This window comes from Strix uralensis, chromosome 9 (assembly GCF_047716275.1).
Source record: "Strix uralensis isolate ZFMK-TIS-50842 chromosome 9, bStrUra1, whole genome shotgun sequence".
NCBI lineage: Eukaryota > Metazoa > Chordata > Aves > Strigiformes > Strigidae > Strix > Strix uralensis.
The window spans coordinates 17,914,907-17,933,082 of record NC_133980.1 but is presented as its reverse complement, the minus strand read 5'-3'; the positions used below and the strand labels follow the sequence as shown (position 1 = coordinate 17,933,082).

The window sequence follows — 18,176 nt, the reverse complement described above, 5'->3', positions numbered from 1 at the left end:
TCCCACCCGCGGCCCTCATCCAGTGGCAGCCCAGATCCATGGGACAGAGCTGCTACTGAAGGACCTGGAGCTGGCCAGGACCAGTCCCAGCCCAATAAAAACATCACCACAAACTGGAAACTGCCAACACCGGCTCATAGAGCAGGAACTTGCTTGCTAAGATGACTAGCTGTATTTTACACCAAATTTTCAAGGTTAGTGCACCTCTGTTTGCTGAAGAGCTGGTAATTTCTTAAGTTTTGAAGGCAAGGTAGTATCATAAAACAGGAAGCATCAACAGGAACAATCTCTTCCAAGTCTTATTTATAAAACAGCATAGAAAAAGTAGGAGGAAGTAGATGTCACACTGTTTGTAGATCATCTAAAAACATTCAATAGATTTCTGTATTCAACTTAAAGCAAAAATATCACCAAACTAATTATATATACTTGATCACACAGCAATTGCAAAGGCTTTAAACACTATCAAATTCCAAATAAATGCCAAGTCTTAGCAACGCCCATCATTTGGGGACAAAAAAAGATTACCCTGATTTATGTTCCACTGAAAAACAGCAGTGCGTACAGTGATAAGCTGAACACAATGAGACCCATCAGCCTCCTAGTCACGGTAATCTTACTGCATGGATGAAAGAGGTCAGCAGAGATGGATCAAACTAGAATGATTTGTATAATAATACTCAATTCTTATATAATGTTTCTTGGCAGTACTTTCAAAGCACAAAGGTCAGTGTCATTATTATTCCCATTCTACCTATGGAAAACCGAGCACATGGGAAAGAAACCCACTTAAAACTCTCACAGAGAGGCTTTAACGGCAATATATATAAAACTATCACAAACTGAGCATGCTCATCACTGATGCACGTTCAAAATAACAATCTGCCAGTGGACATATGTTTCTCTTAGAACAAAAGCACCTTGCTTCTACATAAATTATTCTTCCATCCCTCAGTCACCACTATGGTTGTTTCTCATGGAGAAAAACCAGTGTTACTGTTCTTCCATATTTAGAAAAACATTATCACTACATAACTATTATTCTTCCTGGCATTTGCAAAATGTTTTTACTTGCACGCACAAAGAAAAACTCAATTTAAATGATCTTCAGCTTCAAGCAGTCACAAAATGAAGTTACTCATGTTCATGTACACGTATGCTCACATGCACACAATAACTAACCATCCCACAAGACTTTAAATTGTTATGTGGCATCCTAAACAGCTTAACTTCACACAAATATGGACCCCTATACAAATATGAAGCTAAAGAGGTTGTAGTGATTTTTTTCCTGTATAACTGAATCTGTTAGGTCTGCAGCTTAGTTAAAGATAATCAGAAACAATGTCAACTGGAGAATCTATAGAATCTGTCACAGCCAGTTTGAAGAAAACCGTAGCTGATGGGAAGCACAGACCTACCAGCTGGCGTCACACACAATGCGTACATAACAAAAAAAGTCTTTGAATTTTTAGACAAAACACCAGAGAATTGCTGGTAGTTTCGATTTCATATTCAGAGCTCTGAAACAAACATCCACATTTTTTAAAGTGTATCAATGAACAGTCATTTTAAATAATACAACCTATGACTTGACGGTAATGGCAAAAAAACCCAGTTCAGTTGTGAAATACCAGAAGTCCATTAGGATATGCTGCAATAACATAAGTGACGTGTCCTCAGGGTCCTCTGTTGCACTAAAACATAAACTGATCTCCAAGACCAGGATACAGTATTATAAAAGCATATAGAAAAACTGAATTATTAAATGCTATTAGTATGCATATATTTTCTTGGTACATTTCTTTATTTATTTATTGCACAAACTTAATAGACTATAAACCTAACTTTAAAAATTCCATAGTCTGTAGAAGCACATACGTATCTAGAAATAATGAAATCAAAGAGATCTGTAGAAAATAAAAACCAAAATGGGGCACACAGCATTTCAGTGTACTTCAGCCTTACACTGACCAGTACATTTTCAGTCTTTTACTGTTCAATTTAAGACAAATTTACAGGAGTTAACAGCTGTATGAATCTCAAAGTAACAAGTGTAGGCCTACTGATAACCAACTCTGTTGTCCTGATCATTTTAGCAGATTTCTTCAAGCACACAATGAACTCCCAACATTCTTCAGGCCTTGAGCTGGAACCCCCTAAGGACCTGGTCAGATACTCAGCATGCTGCCATTAAAGTTTTTTTATGCAGGCCTCACAACCAACGCTCATTCCTGCCCACAAGCCAGCACAGCCACTGTTATGGCTATGCAGTAAACCTGCCGCCTTTTCCTTTGGCAAGGGGGAACAATGGGTATTTTTTGGCTGAATCTGTTCCCAGGTGCAGTGAACTGCTCAGCCACCTAACACAGCTATGCTGGCACTAAGCAAAGGAAAATGTTTAAAAGCAGCTGTGAGGTGACCAGAGCCAGCTTAACTGGCATCTTCTCTTGCCAGAGAAGATGTCTATCAAAGCAAGCAAAAGATTACATCACAAGGAAAGGCAGAAAATGGTAAATAATTTTAAAAAAGAAAAAAAGAGACACTTGCCTTAACTGCTTCCATTACAGTAGCACAGGCATATGGCACTCCTGTGCCTTGAGAAGTTTCTAAAATGTCAGCCCTATCAGGAGTTCGTAAAAATTAGGTACTGCATAAAAAAAGACATATTGAAACAAAGTTCACTGTGTATTAAAAGTGAAGATTTGCACCTAAAGCAATCTGAACTGCAATTTGATCTGATTAAGGGATCATCCCCCACGGAGCCTGTTGCAAGACTGGTAGTCTAGAGCCGGACTTCCTTTTCCCTCCACAGCAATAAACAGAGAACATCATGTAAATTCACAGAATTTAAGACTATAGTAACAAAAAAGTATTAACTAAGGACAGTCCGATTCACTAAAACTATTGTGTTAGTCTACATTATACATTTTGAGAATCAAATATTCACTCATAGTCAACCAGCTGAAAACCATCGCTTCTTTCTTCCACACTTTATTATTAAACTAGTAACTGTCAACTCACTGTTCATAGACAAAAGTGGATCAATGCCCAGTGTCTTCACTCGGATACAGACACACTGGGTCAGCCAATAGATTTTGTTTAGGAGGCAAACAGAACAGTTAACCTGTGAAATAAATTCATTTTTTATGTGCAAGAGGATGCCCCATATAAGATAACAAAATATGGTTTCAGTAACTTTCATAATTTTTTTTACAGGCACTTACAAATTTAGAGTTCTTTAAATTTTCAGGTCATTATCTATTGGAAATTAAGCTTGTGCTCCAGGTGACTTCTCTGTGTATTTAACTGATCTGATTTACTTTTGGGAATATCCCTTACTTGCAGGTCATGTACATCAAGTACTTTTAAAATAAGCTAAAAGCATGCCAAAACAAGACCTTGGAAATAGTATAATTACAAATGCAACCTATCAAATACAAGTTAATCCTTACTAGAGTTTTTTCCACTTACATCAGATGTATATTACCTCTTCATTCCTACCAGCAGCTATGAGCTTTGAATGAAACAACCTTGTTCCAGGAGACATCTTGGTTTTTTTGGAAATTAATTCTCATTGGGAGTTTTCTGGCTCAAAGCCTGGTAAGAATTTTTTTTCCCCAAAACAAGCCTTCCTGAAAATTTCTACTGATTTTGCTGCTGGTTTTGCTTTAACTGTGATAACTTTGCTCAAACCCCAACTTCTCAAGTTTCTGAAAACATTAACTCATATCTAAACCCCCCTGCCCAACCTTAAACCAACTATTCTTGGTAAAATATGTACTTAACAAGCGAAGTTACAAGAATCTGCAGACAGAATCACAGAACAGTCAGGACGGACCTCTGGAGGTCATCTTGTCCCACCCCCCTGCTCAAGCAGGGCCAGCCAGAGCAGGCTGCCCAGGACTATGTCCAGATGGCTTCTGAGTATCTCCAAGGATGGAGACTCCACAACCTCTCTGGGCAACTTGTGCCAGTGCTGTCACCTTCACAGTAAAAAAAACCATTTCCTGATGTTCAGAGAAAACTTCCCGTGTGTCAGTCTGTGCCTATGGCCTCTGGTCCTGTCACTGGGCACCACTGAAAAGACTGTGGCTCCATCCTCTGTGCACCCTCCCTTCAGGTGTCTATATACATTGGTAAGTTCCACCCTGAGCCTTCTCTAGATTACGGGCCCTGCTCTCTCAGCCTTTCCTCATATGAGAGATGTTCCAGTCCCTTCATGATCTTAATGGCCCTTGGCTAGACTTTCTCCACTATGTCTGTGTCTCTCTTTCACTGGGGAGCCCCGTAACTGGGCCCAGTAGTCCAGGAGTGGCCTCACCAGTGCTGAGTGGAGGTGAAGGGTCACCTCCCTCAACCTGCTGTCACCACTCCTCCGCATGCAGCCCGGGACACCATTAGCCTTCCTGGTGGCAAGGGCCGGCTGCTGGCTCATGGTCAACTCACTCCCCACCAGCACCCCCAGGTCCCTTTCTGCAGAGCCCCAGAGCCTGTACTGGTGCAGGGCCCGTGCCCCCCGCGATGAGTTTCTCCAGGCTGTCGAGGTTCCCCTGCTGGCAGCACACCCCTCTGCCCTACCACACACAGTGCGGGCATTTTAAGTGCATGTTCCTCGGAGCGCTGTAAGAACTCTTCGCTCCTGCCACCCGGGTTCTGTCAGGAGCTTCTGCGCTTCCCTCCCCTCCTCAGGCGGCGGCACTGCCTCGCCCCTGCAAGGCCGCCCGCCGCGAAGTGCCCCCGTGTTGAGTTTGAACCAGCCAAGCCCGAGCGCGGCGGGGGGCGGCCGGGCCGCTCCGCTCCGCCGGGCCGCGGCGCCTTTGTCACCGGCGGCAGCGCGAGGCGGGCCCAGGCGGGAGCAATCGCGCGCCGAGCGAGGCGGGGCGCTGCACCGGCGGGGTACGCTCGCCCCACGGCCTCTCCCTTCCCACGCGTGCGGCTCTAACAGCGTCATTCGCGCCGAGATTCCTAAATTTAAACAGGCAGTTTTAATCCCGCCAGTCCCACGCTGCAGTACGGCCACGGCAGCAGCGCCTGGAAATCGAAGGAGTTGAAGAAGATTTTGCTGAGGCTACAGAGCCTCCAGGCAAGACAGGTCAGTGTGTCGTGGGAGCAAGGCAGACACGGAGCGGCCCGGCGGCAGGCGGCGCGGGGCTGAGCTCGGGACAGGCGCTTTGCCGGAGCAGGAGCTGTAGCGACGGGCAGCTGGAGGGTCCCGGTCTGCCCTCCCGGTGGGCAGCCATGCCTCCTCTGCCCCAGCCGCCTCCCCTCTGCTCCTTCTGCAGAACTGCACAGATCAAGCAGAAATCTTTTACATCTGCAGTTGCTTTCCATTTTGGAGTTCTCTGTGTATCTTGTTTTGTTTAAAGGAATCTTCAGGACATGCTGTCCCTTTACCTGTCACTGCAGAAGGTAACGAATGAAATCATTTCGAGTGTGCTGAATTAAGTGTGCTCACCTGAGGGCACCACATCTCACTGAACTTACAGCCGAGAAGCAGCAGCTTCTTTGACTACTAAAATGACTCTGCAAGTCATATCTGATTGCAAACCTTGATTTTATTACAGGGCTTCGTACCTACGCAACTCTAACGCTCCGCAGATCAGGTAGCCTTGGGACTACTCCTTGAACTAGAATGGAGCCCTCAAAGCCGCGGGCATCCCTGTAGATGCCCAGAGGGCAGGCGAGGCGGCTTTACGGGGCAAGTGGCCAAGTGGTAATACAGACGTGCCCTCTGCTTGGAATCGGTGGGAAAGGATTTGACTTTCCATTTTTATAATATATATGAACAGAATTACAAAACTGGAACTGTTTAACTTACTGACTGGGAATGTTTCCCAAACAATTAAATTTTAAATTCTCCTGCCTACACATGCAACTTTTCAACATGAACTCTACAGTATGTCTGATTTAATTCATCCACAGCTTGAAACAATCACCCCAAAACCATAACTGAACCATCAATATCCAACTCACAAACCTAATTATACCTGTTTAAGAACTAGCTTGAACTATTATACTTAATTTTAACGGAACAGGCCAACTCCACAAAGACATCTTGCCACTTACACCAGGATTTTGCCTAAGTAATGGAGTACCTTAGTTGTCAAAAACTTTATTAGGCACCAAAGTTCTGCCTACACTTGAGTGTGTCAGTCTTGTTAGCATGGAGCACACCAGGAGTTTCTCCCAATGGGCACGATCCATGACAAAAGCACTAGAAGAACACGTAACACATACATACAGATCTGTCCCCAAGGCTAAGAACAGCAACAATCATCTGTTCTCCAGAACATGCAGGGAAGAACCCTTTTGCATTCAGTAACCCAAGAGTATTCATTCATTGAAGAGTAAGAACCAGGGCCAATTTTTTCCTGTCTGAGAGAATTAAAATGCTCGTCTCCTACAGAAATAATTTTAATCGCTAGCCCGCCAGGTACTTTCAGATAAGGAAATGAAGCATAGTCAGCCCAGTTTGCCATAGCTGAACAATTCAAACTGGAACAGTAAGAATCTAGTATGTCAAAGACTGAGTGAGAATGACTTTCAGAAAGGAGATATCCAGAGAGTGCTGTGTGGACTACTTAAAATATTTTACCCAATGACCGTCCTTGCAACAAGCAGTCCCTGGCATTAGGCAAGTCCCTGGCCATTAGTTAAGAGCCATCTGCATGTGGCGTTCCCTCTCAGATCCAATGAGTGTTCATTTCAAGCAGAGGAAACAAGTGGAAATCCTTTAGCCAAAAGACCCTGTTACCATGAGTTAAAGGTAACAAATATAGGAAAGTAAATTGTCTGCTGAACAGGAATTGTTCACTAAACAAAGTGAACAACATTCTGAGTTAATGGTCTGCTGAGCACTGTGATATTTCTTCTAGGCACACCTAGAAAGAAAAATCTAGTTCCCTTCAGAATTAAGCAGTAAGTCTTTTTATAAGGATTATAAATTTGGATGTATGTGCTTTGATTTTGAATTTATCACATTTAAAACATGAATTCCTTAGTAATTTAGATACACCAGGTACTGCATTTAGATACATCAGGTACTAGAAATGCTTTTTTTTCCCCACACATCATCTATGCAAGGAATAAAAAAAATACTGAAAGTATCTAAAAAGCCTGAATCAAAAAAGCTACAGCAAGAAGACCACAGTGTTTACTAACAAACACAGGAAACAAGCAAGTAATAAGAAAACTGAACCCCCAAATAAACCAGACAACCTGTCAACCTATTTAGAAACAGTAATTCAGATTTAAAAATCAGCAGAAGTGACACAGCAGTACTTTAAGACTTACAGATTAGATTGCAATACCTAAGCAGTCTGTGAGCATTAACTTCTCCTGCAGCAAAATAAACCTGAAAAATATCCAGAGGTTGTGCATGGACACTACAGGTCATGGTAGGAAAGATAAATGAAGCCTGATTAAACACACTGGAACAGCAGCAACAGTTACTACTGCTTCAGATGGTTCAAGGGAAAAACTCGGGGAGAAAAGAGATTTTGAAATTTAAGCCTGTGAATGGAAAAAAAGCAGAGAAAGTAATTTTAGAGCACAGGGGTCAAGTGATTACCTATTTTGATTACACATTTTTAGTGTGAAAAAGCCAAAAAATTTCCCCTACATTATCTAGTGGTGCTGTGTTACAGAATGAGACTGCAGCTATGTGAGTACAGAAAGAGCAACAGCTGATTTGGGAAATCTTTCAAGACATTCTCCTGCAGTTTGAAACAGCATCCTCAAAGAGCCAGGCTGCAGTCTACTGTTATTAGGCAAAGTGGCAGAGCAGTGGGTTTACTTAGAACAGTCCAGCATTCTTCAAAATTAAACCCAGGAAAACCAGGATTACACAATAGATTTCATAGTATATAAAAGATCAGAGTTCATTAAAAAAACAAGACGATGAATAAAACTTGCAAGAATTTTCTATGTGCTCATGGCTCAGGACTGGAATCTGAAGTGTTCCTTTAATGTAAGATTGGTACTAAATTAGTATGTTTGTGCTAGATGCAGACAACAAATAAACACAAACCACAAATAATTATCTTTTTGGAAAGAAAAAAATTAAATGCAACTTTTCTAAAGAAAAATTTCTAGCACTTGAAATCTGATGCTTTCAAGAAGATCCTTATTTGAGCAACTGGCCTGTCTCTTTTGCTCTTGAACATATCAAAAAATCCACCATGCTTCAGTCTAAGAACACTGTGAAGGCACATTATGAACAGGCCCAGATATGGAGCAATAAATTGCCTTTATTTTTACTAAAGCAAATAAGATAAATAATGGATAAACAAATAAAAACTGTATTCATTAGGAAGTTCACAAAGCCCTGTTAAGAGACAGTAGATCTGAATGCCTGTTTGGAGTTTCTTCCCCTCTCCTTAATTTCCAGAGTTCAACGGTGGACATGCCAGAAGTAAGTAAAGGATACTTCAGACTGAAAGTACGAGACAGCTTAGATACCGGCATGCAGGTTTTTCCAGCTTTTATGGAATATTTGTGTGAACAAGATGTTATATCTCAACAGAGATGTCAGTGATTTTTAATTATACCTCAAGATTAAAACACTGAAAAATCATTACAGCATAACATTTTAGAAAGTGTAGAAGAATGGAGGTAAATAATACATTCATCATCCCAAAAGAAAAACCTAATAAAGACTGGGATAAGGATCAATGAGTTATTACTACTAACAGTAATGTCCTATACTTTATAAAGTTATCCAATTTGGTTATTCTCTGAACAAATCAACTGCTTGTCTCACAGAAATTATTTGAAAATGTTGAAAAGACTTACGTCTTTTTCCCTAGTATCGTGACACAATAATCACAAAATAATGAAACATGAAGGGCAATTATCTCACCAGTGCACAATAAATTATCAAAGGCCTAAAACCAGTCTGTAATGTTCTGCACAGTTTAGAAAACTAGGAAGATACTGTAGCTCTAGCCATTTTCTGTTTAGACTCTCTCATGTTTCCAGACTCTGAAGTCTGATGCACCTAAACTGTCGTGATGAGCCAAAAATCATTCTTCCAGCTAGTACATGCATTTGTTTACTGCAGTGGATAATAGCAAAACAGTATTTACTTATAAAGGTTGATCAAAGCAGTTTCCTGAACTGTAAATCCTGAAGTTTTCTAATACTGATAAGTGGGGTTGCAGTTTTATTTTCCTGGAATCCTATAGCAGTTCTGACTGCCAACACACTTTTAGAGTCAGAAGTGATAAATCTAAAAATGCTAAGATGAAATGGGATAGGACAAAATATTATTGTAAATTACCCAGAATGCTTATAAAAGTACCACAAGATATCACTGACCATGAAGTTACGCTTAACTTTCTCTCCCATTTGGACTACAACAGTGTGGGAACTTTAAGGGTGGTGTGGAAATCAGGAGATTCAGCACACGATTCACCATCAAGGAAAGAAAAAGGCTTATTTTATCCTCTAATTATTTTTACTACACTCTCTTTTCCCCTCTGAAAACCTGAAGATCTTACAAATCTTTGTTATTGACACTTGCACGTCAGTAATAAAATATCTACCAGTGTGGATGTATGAAATACATTTTGAACATATAAATTCCAAGTCTCCCAGAACTGAACCAACTATATGCAGTGAAATCAGCAATAATACTAATTTTGTAAATATAAGAGAGAAATAAGTCTTAATGTATGCTTCTTTTCTATGTATACAAATAGAACTCTCTTACCTTTTGTTGGACTCTGGTTCTGATCTATAAATCCTTTCAGGTCTCCATTTGTGGAAGTCACACCAACCTGAACAAAACAGTTTTGAAGTCTTTAAATATGATAAATCTTTCTATGTTTTCTAGTATGCAACTAATTTACATGATAAAAATGTACTGTGTGTATAAAATACAGTATTATGAAAGTAATCTGTTCTGCATTTCTGAAATATCATAATCCTATGGATAGTAGAGTCTAACAAGAGCATGAAATTAAAGGCAAAGGATCCAAGACATTTACTGTGTATATATGAAGACAAACTCTAATTTTAACTAAGTTCTTACCTAAAAAACCCCTAAATATTCTGATACTGTACCATACATGACCCAAGCAGCGCATTCTGGCTATTATGGTGTAAGTCACTGTCCTCTCCATGTCAAACATAGCAGCTGTCACCAATAACATAGCAGAGATCTGCTTGCTGTCCAGTGTTCTCAGTACTAAGCTGCACGGTGTGCAGGCCTGAGGAGATGTGACTATGGAGGCATTTTAAATACATTCCCTAGTCTTCAGATATAAACTGATTTACTCTGAGGGTAAATTACCAGAGACATAGAGAACTTAAATCGTATACAGAATGCTGCATCTCAGATTTTGGCGTGTACACAAAGCACAGAAAGGTGGAGTTTGTATAGAAAAATGCAAGATCACTGTTCCTGGACAACAGAGGGAAGAGATGGAAAGTCCCTCAGATCCCAGCTAACAAGGGACGAGCCCAGCAACAGCAGGTAACGGTAAGGCATTCTGCAGTTTCAGAGCATTATGTCTGCACCACCTTAGTAACCTCTGTTCAACAAAGCATTTTGTTTTGCTTCCGAGATAGAAGCTGTGATAGGTGCTGAGGGATTGCGCTCTGTTGGAACAGTAGACAATTCAACTAAATACTACAAACTCTATTTTTAAAATACAAAATATAAGTACTTCTGTAAATAATTGGGACAAAGGCTTCAGGTATCCAAGCTAAAAAATACAAATCATACAATCAAGGATCAAATTTTTGCTTTATTTTACAGATGTATGTAGTAATGGAACATATACTAGGGCCGCTTGTAGAATTTTAATAATATCAAATAAGAGAATCATTTAATTGCAGGCAGATTAAACAGTAGTAACATAACACTAAAATAAACTACACAAGAACAAAAAATACCTACTACAAGCATTTGATCGCTCAGTTCCTCTAGAGAACTTCCATTCGCAAGTAAGTTTTGAAGGGGAAAATCTGCACAAAGCACTGTGACAGACTCTTTTGAAACTGCTTCTAATTAAGATTTTTTCACCATCGGGAGCAACATACGAACATTAACTGTTGCTGCACTACCCTGATCGTAAAATACTGCCTAAATGAGCTAAGTTACATGCTTCTGTAAACAAGCCCTTGAGATGCTCAGTATAGTTCATCAATTTATCTCAAACGTTGTCTGCATCAGACTTGCTCTTTCCTGTCACACCCAACTAAACAGTCATATACTATTTCCAATGGGCAACCAAGTGCTTTGGTTGTTGCAGACTATGATATCACCAGAAGTGGCTTTTGAAACAGAGCAAGTCTGTCTCATTTTTTCCTCTCCGTTTCCCTTTTGTCTCCCACCAGGTGGCAGCGGTGCAGAGGCAATGCAGCAGGGCCGGGGAGGACATGAACAGGAACGCCTGGATTTGAGCAGGGGAAAGAGTAGGAAGACATGAAAACAAACGCAAAACGTCTCCTGTCACGTTTTGGTAGCAGGTCCATAGGGAAAACAGCAGCATTCTAGTATTCTTCCCTCCGGGCGGCAAGGAAAGCCCATGTGGTAAGAGGTCACCATGATTCCTCACGCTGAAAATGTATTCTTGAGATGTTTAAAATAGAAGTTGGAGGGGTTAGTAAATTGCATAGCATACAGCATTGAAAGGGCATTACGACTGCAAAGCTGAGATGAAGAGCCAGCAATCTTCCATCATACTACTGCTGCCTTTGCACAATTAATAATATTATCAGCTTCTCCCTAGGACCTTTCCTCTGCAAGAAACAGAATACAAATAGGACAAAACTTCAATTCAGAGAAGGAACAGGGGAGCCACAGGGATAAGTATCAAGTGTTAGATATAAGGGCCTTAACTCGTTCCAAGAGAAAGGAAAAGAATTACAAGTCCCTTGAACATCTTCAAAGGCAGCACTGCAATTTGTTCACAATTGAACCTTCCTCTCTAGATTTACAACTGTACATTTCCCTGTTGATTCATATCAGTGCTTCAATTAAACACTGAAGATAATATACATATGCACTGTCAGCCCAGGATGACTCTTCACCTGCTATGAATATTCAAACATTTACATTTAATTCTCTGAAACATTTTGATTATTTAACTAATTCAATATTTAAGGAGATGCAACAAATTACTTGAGTTCTTTTTTCGATGTATCTTGTATTTCAGTGATCCAAATGATACAAAACTACAGCAGAATTTTAATTTGCATAGAAATATGTATTTTCATGATGATAGTCCTAGTAACACATTTATAAAGAGCATCCAATGAACAGGAGCCCTTCTCAATTTTATAATCTTTGTATCTAAGTTTAGAAGAGCTTGAAAACAAACTGAATTTCATGAGAACTTAAATGAGAAGTGTGGCAGATCTAAAGGAATTTGCTTCTCTTACAGAAGAATTATCATAACTAAGCCCTCAGAAAAAAAGCGAAGTGTGATGCAGTATTACAATACTGCAGCAGAACAAGAACTTTATTTCGATGTCAGAGAGGTCCCAGGCCATGTTGTTATCTGGACACCGTACCACCCACTGCTTCTGGGAGTCTTGTCATTTAACCACTCCTAAGCTGAAATCAGCAATGCTTACACAAGTATCATTTATTACTTTCTGTATGGCTCGCATGATATTTCTGCTTTGTAATGCTGCCCCAGAGTGTCTGGATTACTGAGTACGGCAGGACCTGAACTCCTACTTCTGTCCATCTGCAGCAAGATGAATCCAGCTATTAAGTAAGAGAAGCAAGCACTTGGCAGGTCTTTGCATCCTACTGAGTATTTTCATCAAGTTTTTTTTTCCCCTTTCCTAGTAGGTGACTAAGAAGTTTCCAAATGGGGCAAGGGGAAAGAAAAGAAAAAAAAAAAAAGAATCACAACCAGAGTCTTGGATGGGGCAAACTGTCACAAGCTGCTCTTGTAGCTTATCAGCCTTCTCCACTGCTTGACATGCCGTTCAGGTAGCAAGTCTCTGCCTGCAATCCTTCCCTTTCCTTACAGAAATTAACTTTCCCATTAATCTGAAAAGTTCTTGTTCTCTCTCTCCTAGAATTAATCCAGACTATAGCATGTAGAAGTTGTAAATCCATTAACTGGCCATAAGCCCCAACAGACTCATCTGTAGACAAACTGTAGTAGTGTCACTTACAGAAACAACTCAGGCAGGACCTAAAAAGGATGCTCTCACTATAAACTGAAAGAAACCTGCATGGACTATCAGTGCAGAACAGCTAGTGTCCTTTACATTGTTTTTGAAGTTTCCTGTGTAAGACAGGTGTAAGGCTTGTTTAAGGCCCTCCTGACCAACTTCAGCAGGTAAACTAACTAGTCTTTTTCCATATTGACATGTGAAAGGAGAACTATTACAGCCATTTAACTAACCTCACCTATGACAGCCACCCCCTGAGAAGCAGTGACAAATATCTTTACAAGCACATGGATATAAATTCAGATCAGACAATCAAAACTAACAGTCTTATTCAAATAATCTGCTGTCCTAAAAATAAGTTTACCATGAGTATTTGCTCATTTTTCCCCCTTTTCTCAATACTGTTTTGGTGCCTTCTTACCCGAAGGACAGATGGGAATGAAAGTACAAAACAGGCAAGAAAAATTCATTTTATGATATAAGCCAGTGGTTCTCAACCTGTGGTCCGCAGACCCCTGGGGGCTGCGATGTCGTCACACGGGGTCCGTGAAGGCTTAAAGCAGGGGTGGGGAACGTCCAGCCCAGAAACATTTGGTCTGGCCTGCGGCAAGCACTGCACTTCCTTTTCCCACAGCCCCCTCCCCTCAATGCTCCTCTCATACTCAAGCCCCCCTGCCCCTGCCTGCCCTGACACGCTAGGATATTTGGTGCTAGTATGGTTGGTGGGACCCACTGTAACTTGGCAGTTTTTCTCTTAAAGACATTTTCTTAACCCAACCGCCCTCTTTAGGGCCACAATGGGGCTAAAGTCTGTTCCTCCAAGTGGTGGCCCTGGACCCATAAACAAAAATATACGGTGACTGAACACAGACAAACAAGGGGGGATGTGAGAAGAATTGTAAAAACTTATAATCAAATTTTAATGTAAAAATTGGCATCAAATTCGGAATTAGCACGTTAAAATACCGTAACATGGGCCATTTGAGCAAGAAGAGCGTCGATGCTATTATTTTAAATTCATACGGAATCACTGCAATAAAGATATTATAATAGGAGTGTGTGTATTAATAGATTAACATTTCCCCCTCTCTCCAAATTTGAAGACCCTTTATGAGAAAATTGAAATAAATATTTGATGCAGTCTAGTGCTTTAAATCTTGAATTAGGTCTTGGTGGTCTGTGGCCACAAAAGGTATTTAAAGGGGGTCCGTGGTGAAGGAAAGGTTGAGAACCCCTGATATAAGCAATTAATGAAAAAGCCATAATGACAGGGTGATTTAAATTACATCTGGGTACAATGTGTATGTACGTATGCATGTAAACATCTAATCTCTGAGAGAATCTGTAACTTTTATTCAACATTTTATTATTCATAGCTGTTTTGGTCAGATTTGTTTTCTAAGGAAAATCAAATTACCCATAAGCAATGTTCCACAAGCAGATACTAGAAAGTGTCCTGCATTTTGAGAAAGTGAGCAGTTAGCCCAGTCTTGAAAATTCTCCCATCATGTACTCAAAAAGTTAGCAAGCAAAAACAGTGATGGGGAATGATATTCATCTTACATACACATTCAACCTATGGAAACATTTTTCCATACGCTTGAAATGCAAGCTTCCATGGAGACAAGGGTGCTCAACAGAGCTTATTCATGTGAGATGCAAAGACATTTTAGCCTAAGCTCACTGCACTTTGTTCTTGCAATACATTAGGAGCATCCTAACATCCTGAGACTACTGCATCCCAGTTGAGGGGTAGTGATTTTAGAACACAGAGGTGACAGCTTCCTGATGAGTACATGTTTGATAAAAGGTACGTGCCCTTTAAGAGCCTCCCAAAAGATGTCCAAATTCTAGCACTTTAAAGTTCCCTTTCCTTGATGTTTCAACAGAAAGAAAAAAAAGATGGAAAGACTTCTGCAGAGAAGCTCTCTCCCTCAACTCGCTCTGCAAATCATGAAAATATTTCAGACAGTGTAACAGACAAACACTAACCTTACATTTGAAATAGATTTCAGACTGCAGAAAGCCATAGACATATGCTTAACCCTGGAACTCTGCAAATTCAGAAGCATTCTTGGGCCTTCTAACAGCAATAGAAAACACTAGAGCTGACACTGTCAGTCTGAGTGTGCAGTTCTGAGTAACTAAGGTTGGGAAATCCTGAAGAAGTGCTACAAATAAGGACAGAAAGCATATGAACACCCTTGTTTTTACACTGTTACTTATTTTGCAAATCCATTGAACACATATACTTAACATGAAAACTGAGTTCTACTTTCATCTGCACCACAGTAACCGTTTTTTTTTTAAATAAACCCATAAGCATTAGCTAAATAACTAGGTTTGCATAGCTTAATATACAAAATTTCAAAACATACATACCAATAAAATATTTGTTCTATAAAATAACTATAGCCTTGTGTTAAACAACAAAACCAAAAAATATTTCTATATTCAGCACAAGAGTATGTTGCCCAGACTGAATGTTGTGTCTGTCCTCAGAGGTTTTCAAAACCCAAAGCCCTGAGCAGCCCTGAACAAAGCACCAAGCAACTGGGTTCTGAATTCAGGTGTCAAAGAGCTTTACGCAAAGCACCAGAGTAGGTGGTGTCCCGAGATCCCTTCCAACCTACATCACTCTATGACGCTTCATACAACACTCCATGGATTTTATTGGCACTGGTATTTATCCTTTGACTGCATTGAACAAAAGGTCAAAACCACAAATGATGTGGATTTGTGCAGCTGTTCCACATACATCAGTAGAATTACCTATTTATACTACAGTTGAATATGGCCTATGAAATAAGTAAGTAAAAGGCCTTTGCATATACACATCAATTTATTTATGGCTTGGTCAGCTTGAATCAGTCAGACATAAGACATCTGAAAGCCTTACTGGAATTACACAACAAATGAAACTATTAATAAGGCCAACAAAAAAAGAAATTTCCAAGGCTTGAGAATGCATGTAACCAAACTATGCCCTTGGCATCAGTCTAATCAAATATGCACAAAGGCTTTTGCAGTTACTGAGCACAGAGCCATCCTAGGGTTACCTGCACTTGTACTGTACTACCTTAGTCATGCTGGTTCCTAAAGCTGTTCAGACTTAATTAGACTGCAGGATGCCCTATCAAAGACAGTCAACAGGTAAATTGCCCAGGGCTCAAAGTCATACTCAACTCACTGACCACCAAGCTTAATCCAAACTGTTCTCTATACAGATTGTGTACCTCAGGAAGCACAGCTAATTAGGCAGAAACTTAAGGTCTGGATGGTAGACATTTAATAAGCTTCCTCAGAACTCAGGATAGGGGAGTCAAATATGGAGCCCCTAGACACCACACTACAGGCTTGTTAGTGGGGCAGACAAAGAAACAGGAAGGCCCTCAGTCTTCTAGAAACCAAGAGTGTACCAACATTAGTAAAGAAATATGCTGTCTGTCTGTTCTTTCTTCAGTTTTGAGACTTAAATTAAGTAGGATTTTAGTCCGGTGCAAAGGTGAGATGCTTCAACAAAGTGAGAAGCTCTCTGGTAAGTTTTGAGCAACGTTAAAGGAATCATCCAATCACAGAGTATCTCAAGATGAAAGGGACCCCTAAGGATCAATAAGGAAACAGCATAAAGCATTGCCCCAGTTATCAACCTGACCTATAGCTGAGTAAACTCCACATCTTTAAAGAGGCTCTAAGCAGTTTAAATTTATCAAAATACTGCAGAAAATTCTGGGCCACACATTTGTGGCATTCAAAAATTGGACAAGATCTTTGAATTTGAAGGTCTTTGTGTTTGATTTCTTGTATGGAAATCAAACACAAAGATCTTCAAATTCCGAAAGCCAGAAGTGACTGGTAGCACGCCAATATAAAAAGTAATACACGTTGTAGAATTATACTTACATTTTTTGCCGTCATGTCAGACAATGTTGCTTTATATTCCGTAAAACCATAAGATCTCCCTTTTCATCTTCACAGAATCTTTAAAACAAACATCCTGTAAAAAAGTTAATAAAATATCTTAGTTAACACATTTTCAGTTACCCCTCTAGCTGAAACCCTGCATCTCCAGAGGAGAGATTTTTTTTCTTTACTTTTTGATAAAATCAGTCACCACAATAGTCAGGTTCTGCACAGATACTAGGAATGTACATTGCTGGGAATAGGCAGAGACGTAATCTTATATATAAAGGCCCAACTTACATAGAAGACTAACTATATTAATGTGCTAGCAAAGCATGCCATAACATTACTAAAGTCCTGTAACTAAAACCATGTAATCATTTGCATCTAATGCAGATTGACTAAAAACTGGAAGTGAATTAATTCTCTCCATTGTGTCTTTAGCATCCAACAACAGAGAAAGTTTCTAATTCCATCGCTGCAGACATCCAAAGATCTTGATAAAAAGTAGGAAATACTATGAAACGTACATACATAGCAAACATTAAGTAATTTTAGGAAAAATCATTCCGATTCAAAATAATCTTTTTAATATTTTCAGGCTTTTTATTAACCCTATGTAACTAGAATTATAATACTAGAATTCCAGGAGGAGACAAACATTTTAGTATACCCAAAAATAAAGTGACTTCTTTTTTAAATCAAAGTTTCCAGGAGTCTTACAGAAAACAGAAGAAAACAAGTTACAAATCAATGCTGGCAGCACAAACCATTTTAAAGACAGAATTAACTTGACAAAGCATTTAAGTACTTCAAAAGTACTTTATAAGTATTACTTGCTGTTAAAAAATGGACTACAAAAGACATCTGAATTGCACTTTGATGTATAAGAGAGGGAGAACTGTTCACACTTTCAAGTGTGGAATCAATTGAGCAAAATCTTTTGGAAGATGCCTGAACTAGTTACAAATATGAGTCACAACCATTTACAGCAGAACTCACCAGCTACAAAAGCAAGGTGCAATCCATGCTATTTCGTCTGTATTTTAACCTATGCAAAGTTTGAGAATGGCCAGTGTCTTCACCTCCCTTCTAGAAAAGTGCCAAAAATTGTTTCAGTAGTGTGTGTA

General features: G+C 39.9%; 1 protein-coding gene across 4 annotated transcripts in view; it reads right to left on the bottom strand.

Moving 5' to 3' along the window:
- Positions 1-18,176, bottom strand: part of TFDP2 (transcription factor Dp-2) — a 63,957-nt gene that overhangs the window by 34,779 nt on the left and 11,002 nt on the right. For 2 of the 4 annotated variants that reach the window (XM_074877596.1, XM_074877598.1), the window contains exons 2-3: positions 17,047-17,140; positions 9,716-9,782 (exon numbers count right to left, since the gene is read on the bottom strand). In XM_074877596.1, the coding sequence (XP_074733697.1) occupies positions 9,716-9,782; positions 17,047-17,061 (82 nt within the window). In that variant the 5' untranslated portion in view covers positions 17,062-17,140. Of the gene's footprint in view, positions 1-9,715; positions 9,783-15,135; positions 15,275-17,046; positions 17,408-18,176 lie in introns of those variants that run through there. The other 2 variants (XM_074877597.1, XM_074877599.1) reach the window with 2 other exon arrangements.